Raw genomic sequence first — 17,174 nt, 5'->3', positions numbered from 1 at the left:
TGCAGTGAGACTTTGCAGGGAGGTAGTTCAAAGGCAGCTGTAGCCATGCTTGCTCTGGACGCAGACCAGCTGGAGGATGAGGTGTGCAGTAGCAGCACCGTTGCTGCTGGGGCAGGCCAGGCAGGCCTCTGAAGCACGTACAGGGCTCGAGGAGGTGGGACTTGCATGGCCTGGGTCTGTTTGAACAGATCTGGCAGGTCAGCCTGGTGCAGGCAGTGGGATGGGAATGGTGTGTTAGCGTACCTAGCGAATCACATGGGCTGGGAAGGAGCACTGTGTTACGGAAGCACAGCAGGGCTTTGGCTTCAGAGAGGGGCAGGCAGAAGCTGAGGTGCCCAAATGCCTTGCTGAGAACTTCTCTTCTGTCTTGGGGTTGCATTTGCAGTTGAAGGCAGCCATGGAAATGAGGGTCTCTTACTGGGCAGACCCCCAGAGGAGCCAGACCAGCCCATCACAGAGAACTCCCTCCTGGAAGTCCTGGATGGGATAGTGATGATGTACAACCTCAGTGTCCACCAGCAGCTTGGGAAGGTAAGCGGCATGTGCTATGCAGGAATCCCATTTCCTCAACCTCCATGCTTCTACACTGACTGTTTTCTGGTTATTTAGTGACTGTGTATGCCCTTTCCTTCTCCTCCTAACCCCCATGGGGGATCTGGTTGCATGCTTATGTGTCTAGGGAAAAAAATACCCTCACTTATTGTTGGATTCTGCTTGTTTTTCAGATGGTTGGTGTGTCAGATGATGTGAATGAATACGCCATGGCACTGAAAGACACAGAGGAAAAAATCAGCCGCTGCCCAAAGAGGGTAAGTGTCTGGACTCCCAGCTTCCTTCTCTCTTAGAGCCTCCGTATCTGGCAAAAAGGATGAAGCACAGTGGGTGATTTCCAGCCTTGGAGCGGCCAGTGTCTTGGATGGGGTAGTAACCCATGCCTGGAGCTGGCAGCCACATTTCATACTGTGCCAACCCATTGTACCACTGCCTCAAGGAACAGAGGGACTGAAGCAACCACTTCAGCTTCTCCTGGACAAGCCGTAGCAGCTTGCAAACCTCCATGTGCTGCAGACACCTTGGAGCCGGTCTCCTGGGGTCGGGACCCTCTAGTGCGGGACTTGGGCCACATCTGTCCTATTCCAGCTGCTAGAGACTGACTGTATCTGATGATGCATTAAAAAAGTATCCCTGACAGCAGCTGACTCTAAGCTGCTGCCCACACTGGACCAGCATCTGCATCAGGCCTTGTGGGCTGCAGCTGAGAGCGATAAGTGCTCTTTATAGCACTGCTTCCCACTCCCGCCACAGAAAGGCTGCTGACCCCTTTCCCTCCTGCCAGTACTCCCTAGCTAGCCCCAGGGTGGTATTTGCTTTTGCATTGTTTGTCCCTCTCTGAAAAAGGATGCTGTAAATGGGAATTACATCTGCCCTTACATCTCTGCGCTCTTTTCAGAGGAGAGACATCCATGAGGAACTGCTGAAGAGCCAAAAGGTCTTCTCCGAGAAGCTCAACCACCTAAGCCGACGCCTCGCCTGGATAAATGTCACCATTTATTCAAAGGTGGGCAGGAGCATAACGGAGCACTCAGAGGAGACTGAGCAAGTGTGCCTCTGTATTTGTGCTGCTCGGCTCACATGTCACAAATGTCATTTTCCCTGGTGTTGGAGCAATGCCGATGATCTGTGGGGCTTCTTTTTCCCTTCTTTTGCATCAGAGACACCTTCCTAGGCCTGGACCCCATCCTGTCCCAGGCTTGGTCCTATAGTGTTTGTCAGTCTGTTCTGAGCTGTGTGTGGTGCTGTAAGCTTTCCCTCGGGGCATCAGGCCTCTCTGCCCTGCGGACAGAAGGGTGCAGGTCGAAGGGAGATTCAGTTCTCAGGGCATGTTTAGAGGATGGAGGCTACTGTGAACCATTTCCCTGAGCTGTGCTGTGCGTCACAGGGCGGTCTCACTAGTGCTGCTTTTCCTGAAATCTGCAGGATCCAAGCCTAGGGTTTTTCGTTCAGGTGTTCTCCCCTTCTTCACTTGGTTCCCACATAGAGTGCATTCTGCATTTAGTAACGCAGTGACTGTTTGCACAGGTTGTCCCTTCTTCCCTGCATTCACCATTTTCCACGATAAAGTCTCTGGTCTGTTTTCTCATGAGCAGTTTGTGCTTTTACGCTCTGCAGATCTCCTCTTCCTGTCGTCCCTTGCACATTGCCATGCCCCATCTGTGTTTGTAGCTTTTTTGTGCTGGGGAAGAAGACGCGTTTCCCTGAACATGCAGAGGCAGCAGGGTCTCTGCATGTGTCCCAGGGTGTAAACGGGGAGGGGAAGAGTGGTAGTTCCTATGAACATGTCTGGCAGAGCTGCAGTGGCTGATCCTGACTCACGCGCTCTTTGCTCGTCCCCTCCTTCGCTCCCAGAGCAGGACTGCAAGGCAAAGTGCTGCGCTGCAGAAGCTCTCCAGCTGCATTAGCATAGCCCATGCTTGCCAGAAAATAAACCTTTCTTCCTGGACTGCTCTTGAAAGGCTGAGGGGCATTAGCAGTGTGCGTTGCAGGGATCGCTGCGATGGCCCATGCAGAAACACTATTCGTGTCTCCAGATGATCTATTGTCATATTAAACGCAGGTACCCGCCTCCCGTCAGGAGTGCGGTGTCACCTTTCTGGATGAATCAGCAGCATCTGGGAGTGAAGGTTACAGCCTTCCCTGCTTGTGCTCCTGCCTTGGTCTGCTTGGCCGGCAGGGAGAGCAGGTCACTAGCTGGCTCGGGCTGTGAAATGTGCCTCAGGAGCCGAGTGAGCTTGCTCTGAGGAGGAGTGTGGCTGCACGGAGAAGCTTGTCCATACTGCCTGTGCCTTCAGGGCTCCATCTCACAGCTGTCACAGGTGCCTGCGGTTTCCCAATGGAGACATCCACCCAGCAGGCTCCTGTGTCCCTGGGACTTGTGTGCAACGGAGGGACACATCTGTATGAGTGTTGCGGGCACTGCTGATGCTGATGGAGAGAAAGGGACTGGTTCTGTCTAGAGGTGAAGTCCTGGTCTGTGCTGAGGTGTCAGAGCATGGGAGAGGCTGCTTCTTCCTCAGGGGAATTAGTCACTAGTTTATTCTGAGCTGAGGGATTCAACGTTAGACGAAAGGGAGCGCTACAGCTTAAAAACACTCTTAGTTTTAAAGCAGATAATCCTGTCTTCAAAACATCCCTGTGGGAAGACCATTTCAGCTTATTTTGTTACGACACTGTATTTGTCCATCACACTGTGGATAATCACATCTTTCTTTGTATCCTCTTGGTGTAGGCTTTCTTCTAGCTTGGCAATGACTTTTTGAGATTATCAAGTCCTAATAAAACCAAATGCAGCTTTCTTTACCTTAATATTGTCTGCAGAATTGCTTTTTATCCTGAAAGAAACAGTTGAGCTGAGATGTGTGTCGGTGTCACGATAAAGATGTCTTTTGGTCAATTTTGTTGATTTACACTAGTTCAGTCTAATTTACAGAACAAACCCATGTAAATCTCCCAAAGATGGTAGCAACATACTTTAGAAAAGCCACTAAGCAAATGAAATCACTTCTCTCCACCTCTGATTTTAATTTTTTTAATTAGAAGTGGAACCCTCCTCTATCTATTTTTATGCAAATTGCTATTGCTTATGCTATTTCTTGACATTGCAGGATATGAAATAATATTTCCTCTTTTTATGGCTTTGTTGGTGCTGATTTTTATAGCTTAAAGTTATGTAGATGCCCTTAAATTTCCTGGTTTTAATTTAGGACCCCCTGAGTTTTGCTTAGAGAAGCAAGAGGCCAATGTCCCTCAGGACAGTAAATCTGGTTGAATGGCTGGCACAGAATCCAAAAGGCTGTGGCCGCCTGTTGCAAAGATCTGAGTTGGTATGAGCTTTCAGCCTGTTCCCATTTAATTCCTACAAAGGATGAGCTTTCTTTCCAGCAGATTTATGCTGTGTTTGCTAGTGCCTGCTTTCCTTCAGCCAGTGTACTTGGAATAAAAACTAGCACGCCTTTTTTGCGATCGGGCCTGTGTGGTCAGATATGTCCTACCAAGGAGGAGTTCTTGGAGGGTTTCAAGGCTCAGTGAGATAAAGCCATCTTATGTCAACTGGTGATAGTTGTGCTCTGAGCTTGAGGTTGCTGTAGAGATCTCTGCTTGTTCCTTCCACCTAACACTTCTGCGGCTCTGTTAAAAGACTGAATGGCACCGATCTGGTTAATGAACTTAGAGCGGTGGTCTGAGGAACGTCTTAGACATGGAGATGTTTCTGAGGTCTAAGCATGATGCTGACTGTTGCGTTTCTCCAAAGAGAAGCTGGACAAAACTGAATGGGAATTGTTGTGTTATCTCTGGCCAGGAGAAGATGCAGGATGTATATTGGCTGCTGCGAGTGTGCATCCGCACCATCGAGCATGGCGACAGGACGGGCTCACTTTTCGCTTTCATGCCGGAGTTCTACCTCAGCGTAGCTATGAACAGCTACAGCGCACTCAAGAACTACTTCAGCCCTGTAAACAGCATGGAGGAACTTCCAGGTAAGGGATGGGGAGGCCTTGCTAATTCTGGGCTGATAAAGTCTAAAGCAAGCCACATCCTTACGGTAAAGAAGTGGTAGTTGGGCATCATCCCTTCTGTGTCCTCTCCTGGTTGTGATGTGCTGCACAAGTATATTGTGTGTGCTGTGGGCAGGCGCTGAGTGCTGTTCCTTGAGTAGGTACCCGCTGGTGAGCCATGACTGTTGCTGAGCTTAATCAGGGAGCCCGTGCCTTGTCTGAAGTTGTCATAATGTTGGCTATAGTCAAAATCACGGGCAGCTATGGATTTTGTTTCCGAGGAGGCACCAGGAATGGGCTGGGATGCTGGAAGATGTGATTGCCCTGGCAATGCGTGCCACTGCCTGCTGGTCTCTGGGTGGGGGAAAATGTGCTGTGAGTGCAGGAATTGAGATTGCTTTCAAATATCCCTGGGATTTGGATACATTCCTATGGAGATGACCACCCACTTGATGCCAAGAGTCTGTGTTTAGGTGGATTCCCTCTGTGCATGTTCTGTGCTTTTCCTGACTAAGTGATCCCAGCAAGCTCTTAGCAAATTGTTCTGTGCTTTCCAGAGCCCATGAAGGTAAGAAGAGCTTCTGTTCCCACCATAAAGACATAGCTAACGTGTTCATGTCCATTAAGTGGCTGCTGTTCCGGGAGCAGCAGAATTAAGCGGTAGCAGATTTCTTCGGGACCTGCAGGCTGGATATGGCTTTTCTGCGTAGATCTAGGGTGTTATTTGTGTTGCTCAAGCTCTTCTGCACTAGGCATCTCTCCCTTGCTGTCCGACTCAGCTGCATGGTTTTATCTTTCTCCGAGTAACTGTTTTAGACTCTGCATACTGAGGCGAGCGGCTCTGTTGGAGATGAATGTGTTTTCCTAACTGTTTTTTGACAGCTAGAAAAAACTGCAAAGTTAACTGTAGCAGGAATGAATCGCATGGCCCGTGTCTTGTCCACAGGAATGCTGGGACCACAGGGCTGTCCATCGGGTCGTTGGCGTGACCCCTGCTCCCTCCTTCTCTTTGCAGGCTATGAAGAGACCCTGATGCGCCTTGCTGCCATCCTGGCCAAGCATTTTGCTGACTCAAGGATTGTGGGCACGGGTAAAGCTGCACTCCTCTGCTTTGGAGTGATAATGTTGCAGGTCTGGCCAGTCCCACTGCTGGTGGCTCACCAGACTTCTGTTGCGATCTATCTGCTGAATCTGTTGAGTGTTTTATGCCTCCACGTACAAAGAGAGGCTGGTCACTGCACTTGTCTGGTGTGTCCTCCTTATTCCAGGGTTAGATACATGACCTAGGATACCCTTTTGAGAGCAGGACTTATGTCCCAACTACTTGCATGTCAAATCTGGGGTTACTTCTTAGCTGCCTGAACATAGGCAAGCTCTCCCTGTCAGCTGAGATGGCAAACCTCTGTAAGTGCGGGTCGGTCCCTCCTTGCCTTGGGTGCTCAGGTGCTCCCTGGCACGCTGCATGTCCTTGGGTGCCTGGCCTAGCTCCTTCTCATTCCTCCACAGATATCCGGGACTCCCTGATGCAGGCGTTGGCCAGCTACGTCTGCTACCCCCACTCGCTGCGTGCTGTAGAGAGGATCCCAGAAGAGCAGTAAGTGCTGCCCTGCCTGTTCCCGGGGAGCTGGGGCAGGGCTGGGGTGGTGGCAAGGCTGAATGGGGGAGCAGGCTGGCTGCCAAGCACTGCTGAGGGTCCAGGAGCTGCAGCTGGTTTGGTGCTGGAGTTGGTTTGGGGAGCCTCCTATCACCCTTATACCAGTGGCTTTGCTCTGTCCCAGCTCCTTGGGTCCTACTGTGGTCCTATTTAATCCCCTGTGATCCCAAACCCTTTGTGGCTGACCTATGTCTTTCATCTGGCAGGCGGATCTCCATGATGAAGAACCTTCTGGCTCCCTATGAGCAGCGACCCTGGGCACAGACCAACTGGATCCTTGTCAGGCTGTGGCGGGTGAGCGTCCTGTGTCCCTGCCCCTCTCACCGTCTGGGGCTGGTTGGACACTGAGCATTTCACTTTCCAGTAGCAGCAAAACCCAACTGGTTTCCAGCCTCTAAGATCTTTCCTTATCTCTTTTACCAGGGCTGTGGCTTTGGGTACAGATACACGCGGCTCCCACACCTGCTGAAAACCAAGCCTGAGGATGCAAGCCTCCCCAGCTTGCAGAGTGAGTGGGGCAGGGGATTGACTCTCGGGATTATGATGGGGGGTGAGGGAGGACTGGCTTCTTCCCTAGCAGCCGTCCCTCTGAGGGCTAGGCCAGCTGGTGAGAGGGCTGCTGAAGTAGGGGGATCCTGGCCAAATATCCAGGCCTGACCTTTGCAGCCAGCGTTTCCTTTCCTGGACATCCCCAGTCTCTCTGCACTGCCTGGTGACTCTTTTGCGGGCTGGGTGGTGGATTAGATCCATCATGAAGAGGGGTTCAGCCCTTTAAGGGAGAGCAGAGAGGCCCAGGGCTGCATCCTTACCAGAGCTTTACCCCAAAATGTAAGCCTGGGAGAAGGCTCTCTGATGTCCGCAGCGAGCAGCTGCTGTGGGGAAGAATTGGCGAGTATGCCAAGCAGCAGCCACCCTGTGAGAGGGAGTGGGTGCCCGAGGAGGCAGGGCGCTGGAAAAGTTTGCAAACAGGGAGTGTTTTAACCAGGCATCTCTCTCGGAGCCTGGCAGAGCCTGTCCTGCCTTTGGCATGGCAGTTTGGTTCTCAGCACTGTCACCAAAATGAGGGGTTTCTTGGCTCTGTTGCGGCTGAGAAAGACGTGGGGAGGAGAAGGTACCTTTCTTAAGCTGAAGAACACGTCCCCAGCTTCACCGTTGCGGGGTCTGGGCCTGTCCGGATACATTCCTGACCCCCCTCTGCTGTGCAAAAGGCTTTGTGCCAGACCTTGCTTCTGGAGAGCTGCCCGGGGACGGGGGACAGAGGGTGCTGCAGCCTGACATGGGCTGGCAGCATGTGGAGGTGCGTGCTAATCCCCGTCCGGTGGGGAGAACTGCCTGTCTGTTTTAACGGCACTCTTGTTCTTTTTCTCTCTCCTGCCCATGGTGCCCAGGAGATCTCTCTGTTGCTAGTTTCCAGAGTAAGTTTGTTGTGTGACCCTCTCTTGTCTGGTGAAGTAGCTTTAGAGAGCTCCCTCCTTCCCCTCTTCTGTCTAGAGAGACCCTTCTTTGGGAGGCAGAGGGCTTCACCCAATGATCGCTTTTCTCAGTTACGTCCCTGGGAGATGCCAGGGGGACCGGTGCCCACATGGCAGGCTCTGAGGCTGCATCACGGACCCGCTCTTGCACCTGTTTTCTCAGGGTTACCTCTGGGGTCGGAGCCCTGCTGCAGCCCTCTCGTCCTTGGTGGACGACGGGGAAGCCCTGGTACACATGCAGGAGGGACCTCATCACTGTCCCCTCACCCTCCTACCGCACAAGCAAGCCCCTGAGTGGCTGCCACCAGTCCCATGGGGCAGTGACCAAGCTCCCCCCATCCTGGGGAGCTCTGGGGCTGGAGCAAAGTTCCTCAGCTTTTGAGGCCCTTCTCCATCCATCTCCGGATGGCTCCGCACAGTCTGAGCCTGGAGTGGGCTGGGCTGGCTCCTGGGGACTTGCTCCTAGGATTGCTATTTTAAGGTGCAACCAAATCAATAATGAATGCTGATTTAATTGAAGAGGATCATGGGACTCAGAGCTGTCCTTGTGATGCTGCCCGGGGAAGGAGGAGGAGATGACCCCCCCACCTTCCCACCCCTCAGTCTTCACCTTCTTGCAATTTGAGCATTGGCAGAGACAACGGAACAAACTGCTGAGCTGAGAGAAATCCCTGTTTGTCTGGGTCTGCTTCTGCAGGCCAGTCTGAAGGGAGCTTGGGCAAATGCCTCTTCTCTGGTGCTCCAGCCTTGTCCTGCTTTGGGGATGCTTCCTTGGAGGACTCTGCACAAGTGGCAAAGGTGGGCTGGCGCTGCCTCGCCATATCCATGAAACGCGCAGAGCACAGACCACCTGGTCTCCTACGCTGCCTTTTGCCCGTGCTCACCGAGGGTGAGCAACGAGATGGCTGCCTGGGTGAGCCCAGGGAGGGGGAGAGGCTCAGAAAGGCCGTGTGTGTTCCTGCCTGCTCCCTGAGTTGGCCTTGCTCCGCTGGCACCAAACAGCTCTCGTGCAGGCAGGGCTCTGCCTCCAGTTTGGCAACTGAGAGCAGACAGGGGCTCTCTTCAGAGGTGGGAGCAGATCTGGTCGGCGGCTGCCGTAGGAACTTGTTTTGCTTTCATCGTGGCTTGTAGGCAAGGCTGGGTGCTGTTACGGCACGCACACGGTGAGCAGCAGCGGTGGCCCTGTGCCAGGCCCAGCCTGTCTTGCTTTTACCGAGCTACAGGGTGGCTTCAGGTTGCAGCACAGGGCTCCTCTGCCCCAGGCCTTCTGCCCACGCATCCATCAAGCAGTGGAGGGTAGGTGGGTGGGACCTTGAGATTATCTAGCTGAGCTGTTGTGCAACATGGGACAGGGAATTCACCCACGTCCCCTTCCCAAGTCCAGCAAACCACCTAAGCTAAAGAGGTCTTTCAGGAAGAAATCCTGTCTCGGTCTGACAACGGCAAAAGCATCAGCTGATGGCAGTTGAACTATCCAAGCCCTTCTGATGGTGATTCCTCACCCTCAGAAATAAATCCATCGCTTGTTCCTAATGGGAATGTACCTAACCTCATCTTCTGTCTTCCGCTGCTGCTGCTCTGCTTTTCTCTGCCAGGTTAAACTCTGTGCGTTGCAACATTTTATTCTTCAAAAGTGCTTGTGTACCATGGTAACTCACTTCTTGATCTTTTAATAGTGAAAAGAAAGTGCAGCCTCTATGTCTTATTCGGGAAGGGGTTTTGCTTTTCTATGAGCCCCGGTGTTCACCCTTTCCATGTTTTTAGCAGCCCCAGAGTTGCCAGTGTCACGCTGACTAGAACACCTCCTTGATCTGCTGGTCACGGAGCCAAAACGTGCATTAGCCTGTTCGCCAGCACTTTGCTCTGGAGGCATGCGCGAGTGCCAGGCGTGTGCTGGGACGTCCTGGTGCCTGGCACTCGACCTTATTGAGATATCATCCCCTGAATGCAGTTTGCTTTCCTTCAGCCTTACCCTGCAACGTTCCCTTTGGTTCTCTCTAAACACATCTTTGAACGGATGCAGGTTACTGGTGCCGTGGGTGGCTGCATCCCCAGCTTACCCCTTTCACTGCTGTTTCATCAGTCCATCAGCCACAGCCACTGAGTGGCAGCTGTGACACATTTACATTTCACCTTTTGAAAACTCAGATTAGTGTTGGGTGGAACCGCTTTGCTTCTGAATCTTGTCCATTTTGGGCTTTCCTCCTCTGTGCTCCCAGCTCTACTGTAAATGCTGCAGCGTCCAGAGCCCCTCTTGGGCTGCTGACCAAGAAGTCTCACAAATAGCCCTGTTATAAATCTTCCTGGGTCATTAGCAAACTATAAAGTACATAATTATCTTCCTGTGATGAAAGTACATGACCCTCCTTCTTTACAATTATCTAATAGGAGCACTTATTGAAGGCTTCCACTTTGTCTGCTTTATTAATTTTTAACTCTATCTATTAATGGGCCTCTGCTACTGTTAGACTTTCTCCCATTACTACTATTTTTAATAATTCTGCTAGAATTTTTTCCTGTAGTTGAAGAAGCTTTGCATGTAGCGTGGTTAGTTGAGGATGTTTCTTTTATGTCTTCTCCTTCTATTACCCCTTTTCTCCTTGTTTTCATCAACCGCTGGCTATGCTTGATTATGTTCACTTTGCCTTTTACATTTTAACTTATGTCTTTGCTTCATCCTGGTCTCAGTGAACCTTTTAACCCAAGTGCTTGCTGTAGCACTGGGGCTTTCTGGCTGCCTAATAATCTTCTTAAAGAACTCTGTGTTTTTAATCACTATTTCCCCCTCACCTAGATTTATTTTTTTCCTCTGACTATTTTGCTTATACTTTTGTGGGGAAGTTTCTGTTGTGGAAACATCGGATATATCTATAATTGCTTGGGGCCATGCTCTGTTGCCCACATTAAATGTATTGAGGTCATAATTTCTGGCCTTGGAAAACCACCGGTTTCTGTTCCAGTGACTGATCTTTATCTGTCATAATGAAGGCTAAGCCAAGACTGAGTGGCTTTTGTATTAGGGAGTTACAAGTTTTAGAAACACTAATGACATACTATTGCCAGGATCAAGAAAGTAACCACATCAGTGAGTATCCACAGACTCCCTATGAAATGATGTCCCTGTCTGAAGTGGCACACGTAAGGGCTGTGTCGTTACCCAGGAGGGCAGTCGGAACTGAGATGTGAAGGAGGCGGGTGGAAATGCCTCAGCAAAGGTGAACATCTTGCAAATGAAGATGAACACAGCACCAGAGCTAGATTTCTGGATACCACTGATGATTGCCCCATGGAGAACCTCATCTGGGAACTCATGCAAGGGACAAAGCTGCTCTTGCTGTATTCCAGGGCTGGTTCGTTATGTTGCTTTCAAAGAGTAGCAGTGATCGCAGCGTCTTTAGATTCAGAATCCTCTTGGGAGCAACAAAAGCCGAGGAAGTCCATTGTTTCTTGGTGTTAGCTTAAAACCTTAAAAAACCCTACATAACTGTGGAGAAGTTTGACAAGAGGCACCACTTTTTAATGCTTTTATAGACTGGCACAGTCTTTGCCAGCAGCAGGGAAAGCATTTAAGGACCTAGAATTGGAGGTTTGGAGCAAATTCACACCACTTATTGGAAAAAGACCGTAAGTAAATAATTGGCTAAAAATCAGGATAAAGCAAATTATTACAAACACAAGCTTCAAAAAGCCAAAGCTGCCTTCAAATGAGATAGACTTCAGCTGAGCGATTCATTTTGAGATCTGTCCTGACTTGAAATGTTGGTAAAAGAGGCTTTGGCGACAGACCAACAGGACAACCCACAGAGCTCATCTGTGAGGAGTCGTGCTCCTTGCCTAGAACGGCTTCGGTACTTGAAGACTGAAGGGGGCTAATATGTCAGCAGTTTTAATAAACAGTACTTTTTACATGTTGAGGGGAGGCTGGGGAAAAGAAGACACAAAAAACTTAACGCTACAAAAGGACCTTCCAATTCTGAATGACTGGGAGAGAAAACGTAGATGGAATTCAGCATCGTCAGATGCAGAGTGGTGAACGTGAAGGGAAAATGTGATTAAAAATCAGTGGGCTGTGAGCTGAGCATAACCCCTAGAGACAAGATTGCAGGGTGGGCTCCCTGGGACCAGTCTATGCACCCTTCTGAGAGAAGAGCCACGGTATTTCAGGTGTGACCTCTTCAGGGCCAAGCAGAGGGGTGACACCTCCCCTTGATCTGCTGAGCATGTCCTCCTACCATCACCCACCTCTTAGTTGTACGAGAGCCCTAACCTGTCCCCTGTTCAAGCTGGTGTCCTTCATAACCCCTTTAACGGAGCTCAGACTATTGTTTCCCAGCCAGGACTGATATTTGGGGTCATTCTTCCCCGGATGCAGAAGTTTCTCTTTCTTGTTGAATATGATCAGGTTTTTTGTCCCAATCCTCAAGTTTCTCAGGGTGCCTCTAGCACATTGGACAAAGCCCCTCGTTTAGTGTCATCTGCAGATTTGGTAAGGGTGTGCTGTGCCCCATCGTCCATCACTGACAGAGAAGACTCCCCTTCCCACTGGAAGCGGGCTCCAGTGTTGACTCCTGGGCTTCTCCACTTACGCCTTGCGACCAGCAAGTTCCTGAGGATCTCGAACTGTAATTCTTACAAAAGGGTTATCCTTGAACTCTCATCCTATTGTAATCTTTTGGAAAATATCAGTTTGATGCCCAGTCAAAGGAACAAATTACACAACAGCAATTATGAGGAAAGGAAAACAGAACAAAACCAAAACCACATTACGCCTTTGTGCAAATTTGCCTCACGCTTGTGGTTTGGATGCTGCGCTTCTGATTCCACCTCTCCGAAGAAAATCTGGGAGAACCGGCAAGGCTCAGGGCGCTCAGGCGAAGGAGACAAAGATGTGAGAGTTTCTGTATGAGAAACTGCACAGGCTGGGGCCGTTCCTGTTCGAAAGGCTATCGCAAAGGTGTGGAATCATGGCTAGCTGGAGGAAGTGACTGCAGAGCAGCATCTCTCTGTCTCTCCCGCCAGAAGGACGGGGCTGCGAAGAATAAATATTGTCAAATAAAGCGAGTAGGAGCGACTTCCTCCTGCCACACACAATTGAGCTGTGAAATGTTGCTCCAGGACACATTCAATGCTAAAGGCTTACACAGTTTCAGGGGACACCGGGCAAGAAATCCACTGAGGATCATTAAATACATAAAAAGGACGTCCAGCTTGGGCAGACCCTGAGCCGCATCTAGCCAAGGGCTGGGAAGGTACTTGCGGGTGGGAGTAGGACATCAAAGACGTTTGTCATAATGAAATCCCTCCCAAAGACGTGCTTTTAGGCAGGATCAAAGCCAGGGCGCTGGCCTGCCGGGAGCGATAATGCACTGCGAGACATCAGTGCCTGTCCTCCATAACAACAGAAGCTCTTGGCAATTATTAGTGGGTATTTACAGAATAATTTACCCTGTTCTCGTTTGAGCTGACAGTCTCCTGCCATCCCGCTCTGGCTTTGCTAATCCCAGCTAGCAATCTGCCTGTAGTTACGCCTCGCTTCTCGATCCCTAGGGATGTGATGGAGGTCGTCCCGTGTTTCCTTTGCCCATGCTGGCCTTTTGAGCATGGGCTGCCACCCCAAAGACCTTCTGCAGTCACAGCATGGCTGTGCCGGCGCTGCCAGAGTTTCCACCTGCTCTTACTTACTAATAGCTTCTAATAGAGGGAAAGGTAGTTGGATTTTTTTTTTTCTTATACTTGGTAAATCTGTTCAAGTTTCTTTCTTCAAGCCCTGAACTTTAGTCTGTGGATTGAACTCCGGTAACCTTCCTAGTGAGAAGCATCCATCCCATTTGTGCCTCCCTCCTTTCCCTGCCCGTGCGCGAGGACCGGCACCCCACAAAGCCCTGACTCTGTGTTTCCCAGCTGGTCTGACCCCGTCTGTGCTCTTGGTGGTGAAAAAGCCCAGAGGCGAGATGCCACGTACCACGGGGACGTGTCTGTGTGCGGGCTGAACCTGGCCGGGGAGCGTGGGCAGCCCTGCCTGCCTGAGCCTGCCGAGGGCAGAGCCAGCCCCAGCTCCGTGCAGAAGCCTCTCAGCAGTGGGATTTGCTAGGAGCCTTCCTCCCCGGACACGGGCAGGCAGGCACGGCCACGTGAGGCCAGAGGTGGCCATGCTGGCTTCAGGCAGCTGCCACACTGCTATCGGGAGCAGTTAAGGCTGAGCTGACCGTGGGCCTCTGCAGAGCCGAGCAGGAGGGATGCCAAGCTGCAGGGCAGCGCTCCCATGCATGTGGGCAGCAATGAGCACACAGGGCTCTTCCCTGGTTAATTCAGGCTGGCGTTGCAAAAAATTGCTTGGAGGCTCAACAGGCGAGATCTCTGCTCATAACAGTCCTTGCCCCGCACCCACGGCCGCTCCAGGACCAGGCCACTGAAGCTGTCGCTCTCTGGTTTTAGAGCCATGTCCCTCCACCTTGCTGCAGCGGCACATGGCAGACCTGCTCCGCAGCGACCGCGACCTGGCCCCCAGCTTCCTCAACAGTGTCCTCAACCAGCTGAACTGGGCTTTCTCCGAGTTCATCGGCATGATTCAGGAGGTGAGTGTGCCGCCTGGGGCTGCGGGGTCCGGCATTCAATGGGTGTCCGTGTCCTGCACACAGAGAGGTTCAAAGCTCTCGGGGTTGCGAGTGCAGCGATTCCTTGGCACGCTTGGGAGCGGAGCTGGGCTGGGGGTTGCAGCCCTCCTTTTGGGAAGGGGCACCTTCTTAAACTGTCTCCCTTGCTTGGCAGATCCAGCAGGCAGCAGAGCGCTTGGAGAGGAACTTTGTGGACAGCCGCCAGCTGAAGGTGTGCGCCACCTGCTTTGACCTGTCGGTGAGCTTGCTCAGGGTGCTGGAAATGACCGTCACGCTGGCACCGGAGATCTTTCTCGACTGGAATCGCCCGTCGTCAGAGCTGCTGCTTCGGAGGCTTGCCCAGGTATCATCCTTTCGCGAGGTGTGAAGTGTCCTCTGTAGTGTCCCTCTGAGGGGGCCCTCTGCAGATGTGCTATGACGTGGGGGCTCCTGCTGCAAACGCTGTAGTACTTAAAGCTGCTATGGCAAACCTAGCTGCTGCAGAACAAGTGGTGCTCCCTAAAATCCCTGCATGTCAACTGCTCCCCTCCTTTGCAACTAGTTTGGCTGCAGCTGGTTTCTACCTCTACCGGGAGGGAGGATGACAGCCCCTTAAATCTTCCTTCAGAGGGGCTATGGCCAGTTTCTTCCACCCAGTAAATGCTGAATGCTCCTGTGATAAGCAATGCCATGAAATCCGGAGAGGAGGTGTGGTACATCTTAGCAAGAGCTGTAGAGGGTATAGCTGGCTTCACAGGGAACATGCCCCAGTGTTTGGGCAGGCATCGTGGTCCTTTGTCCCTCAGTCCTAGACTATGGTACCAAACGTCTCCACTTCCCTGCCAGGGTGACTGGGACAGCCCCATTCCAACCCACAACACCCCTTAGGCTCCAGTAAATTAGTTTCTATTCTAAAGCGTGAGCAAACCTGGAAAGCCCTGAGGACATGCGGCTGCTCTTGTACGAGCCAGCCTAATGGAGAACAGTCATATATACCTTACCTATACTGCAAGGGTTGGGTTGCTCCAGGGGTTGAGGCTCAGGGCTCTGAGCAGATGAGGCAAAGCAAGACACAGTGGGGTCTAGTACGGCGATCTTGAGGGAAGTGCTCAGCCTGGAATCCCGGGATTTTCCCTGTGCGAGGAGGAAAGCGAGGGGCCCTCAGCAGGTGGTTCAGGCAAGCTGGGGAATAGGGTGCTGCAGCATCCCCCTCGCATCCTGGTGCTCCCACGAAGCTGTGCCCCACCGCTGAACATGCCCACAGAGGGGTGCAGAATTCTGCTCTTCGTGCATGAGGGCGACAGGAAGAGGGATGCTGCGTCTGAGAGCCGGTGCACAGCTTGCAGCGGCTGTGTCAAGCCTGGAGCAGTCCCCGCTCATCCCACTGGGGGTTTGGGTGAGCGCTAATGGTGGCTAATTAAGTGTCTTTACAGTTGATTCCTTCTGTGCTGGTCATAGGCAGAAATCTCTGCCTGTTGTGATGCTCTGTCAAGCAGAGAAGCAGATTGCTCTCTGCGCTCATCCCATGCTTCAGGGCTGGTAGGTCCAACCTGCTGCCAGCTCCAGGCAGGGCAGGACCTGGACTGTACTTCACCCCCCTTTTGCCCTGCCAACTCGCTCTTCACGGGCTGTGGCTGTTCTAGGGACTGTAGCTTCTGCTTGCCAAGAGCTTTTATCCACAGAAGTAACTTGGCATCTGTAGGTGGGATTCAGATTTAGGTGGAAGATGCTGAGATTGAGGTGTCTTGACCTCAGACTGACTCTTTCCTGGGAAATTTGGGTCTGGTACAACCACTGTGGTGTGGTGCCACCTCCCTCTGTGCCAGGGCCAAGCTAGGACTGTGCTGCGAGCCTCCCTCTGTGCATCCACCAGCTCCCAGGCACCGAGCCTGAGCTCTAAGGACATGCTGCCCCAAAGCATGCCCTTTGGATGCTGCTCACAGGAAGGCCCATCCAGAAAATAAAAACCCTCTCTGCTTTTCCCTACACAGCTCTTGAACCAGGTGCTGAACCGTGTGACAGCTGAAAGGAACTTGTTTGACAGAGTGGTCAACCTCCGCCTGCCAGGTGAGTCCACGCATTAACTCTCTGTCTCTCTCCATTGAAAACACGCTGGAGGCATGCCCTTGGGAGGTGGGGGAGGGCTTGTACTGAAGGTCGGTGCGGAGATGTATGGGATCAGACCTCAGGCCTGCCACATCCCTGGCTGGGAAGCCAGTCTGGTGCCACGGACTGCCACAGAAGTGCTGTCTTCAGAAGACATGTAAATCCTCCAGGCAGACCTCAGCTTTGGTGCTCTTCCTAGGCTCTTAGCCTCTGTCTGCCCAGCAGCTCCGGTTCCCTCCAGGATCTCTGTCCTCACGAGGCAGCTGATGCAGGGGTCTGGCTGTCCGTGTGGAAGTGGCAGCCGTGCTGTGCTTGGGCGGGGAGGTGCCTTGCTGGGTGCTGATGTGACACAGGTTAGGTGGGAGCTGTTTGAAAGGCTCAAAGCCCTGGACAGATTGCGGTTTAGGTAGCAGACTTGGTTGCTGTGCTCTGCATCAAGTAAAAGGTGCGCTGAATTGCTGGGGGAAGCCGTTCTCACCAACATCAGCCCTTTTCCTCGTGGAGTTGACTGTGGGCAGCTGAGTTGTGCCTGTTAGCAGAGACTGGCTCCAGGTGCTGTGTTATGGGCATCCTATATTTCCCATACAGCAGCTGGATTTTCCTGCCTGCTTGGGGGGGGGACAGACCACCTTCTCCTCTTGAGGCTTGGAAGAGGCAGGGGTGCTTCATCGTGAGGGCAGTGCCTGAGTCTGGGGTTCGCATTAGTGGGGAACACTCCTCTGTCCTCAGTGAAACCCATGGCCCCACCGGAGAGCCCAAGTCATGGTCCCTACCTCCTGGACTGCTCTGCCACCGA

At 52.0% G+C, this 17,174-nt stretch overlaps 1 protein-coding gene across 1 annotated transcript in view; it reads left to right on the top strand.

Annotated features, from left to right (window-relative positions):
- Positions 1-17,174, top strand: part of RNF123 (ring finger protein 123) — a 52,038-nt gene that overhangs the window by 20,945 nt on the left and 13,919 nt on the right. The window contains exons 24-34 of the mRNA XM_075159315.1: positions 386-531; positions 726-809; positions 1,451-1,558; positions 4,358-4,535; positions 5,569-5,643; positions 6,060-6,147; positions 6,414-6,501; positions 6,631-6,715; positions 14,115-14,254; positions 14,448-14,636; positions 16,264-16,339. Coding sequence (XP_075015416.1) covers positions 386-531; positions 726-809; positions 1,451-1,558; positions 4,358-4,535; positions 5,569-5,643; positions 6,060-6,147; positions 6,414-6,501; positions 6,631-6,715; positions 14,115-14,254; positions 14,448-14,636; positions 16,264-16,339 — 1,257 coding nt within the window. The remainder of the gene's footprint in view (positions 1-385; positions 532-725; positions 810-1,450; positions 1,559-4,357; positions 4,536-5,568; positions 5,644-6,059; positions 6,148-6,413; positions 6,502-6,630; positions 6,716-14,114; positions 14,255-14,447; positions 14,637-16,263; positions 16,340-17,174) is intronic.

This window comes from Calonectris borealis, chromosome 10 (assembly GCF_964195595.1).
Source record: "Calonectris borealis chromosome 10, bCalBor7.hap1.2, whole genome shotgun sequence".
Lineage (NCBI taxonomy): Eukaryota > Metazoa > Chordata > Aves > Procellariiformes > Procellariidae > Calonectris > Calonectris borealis.
Note: the sequence above shows the minus strand (reverse complement) of the source record. Positions and strands in the feature narration are given on the sequence as shown.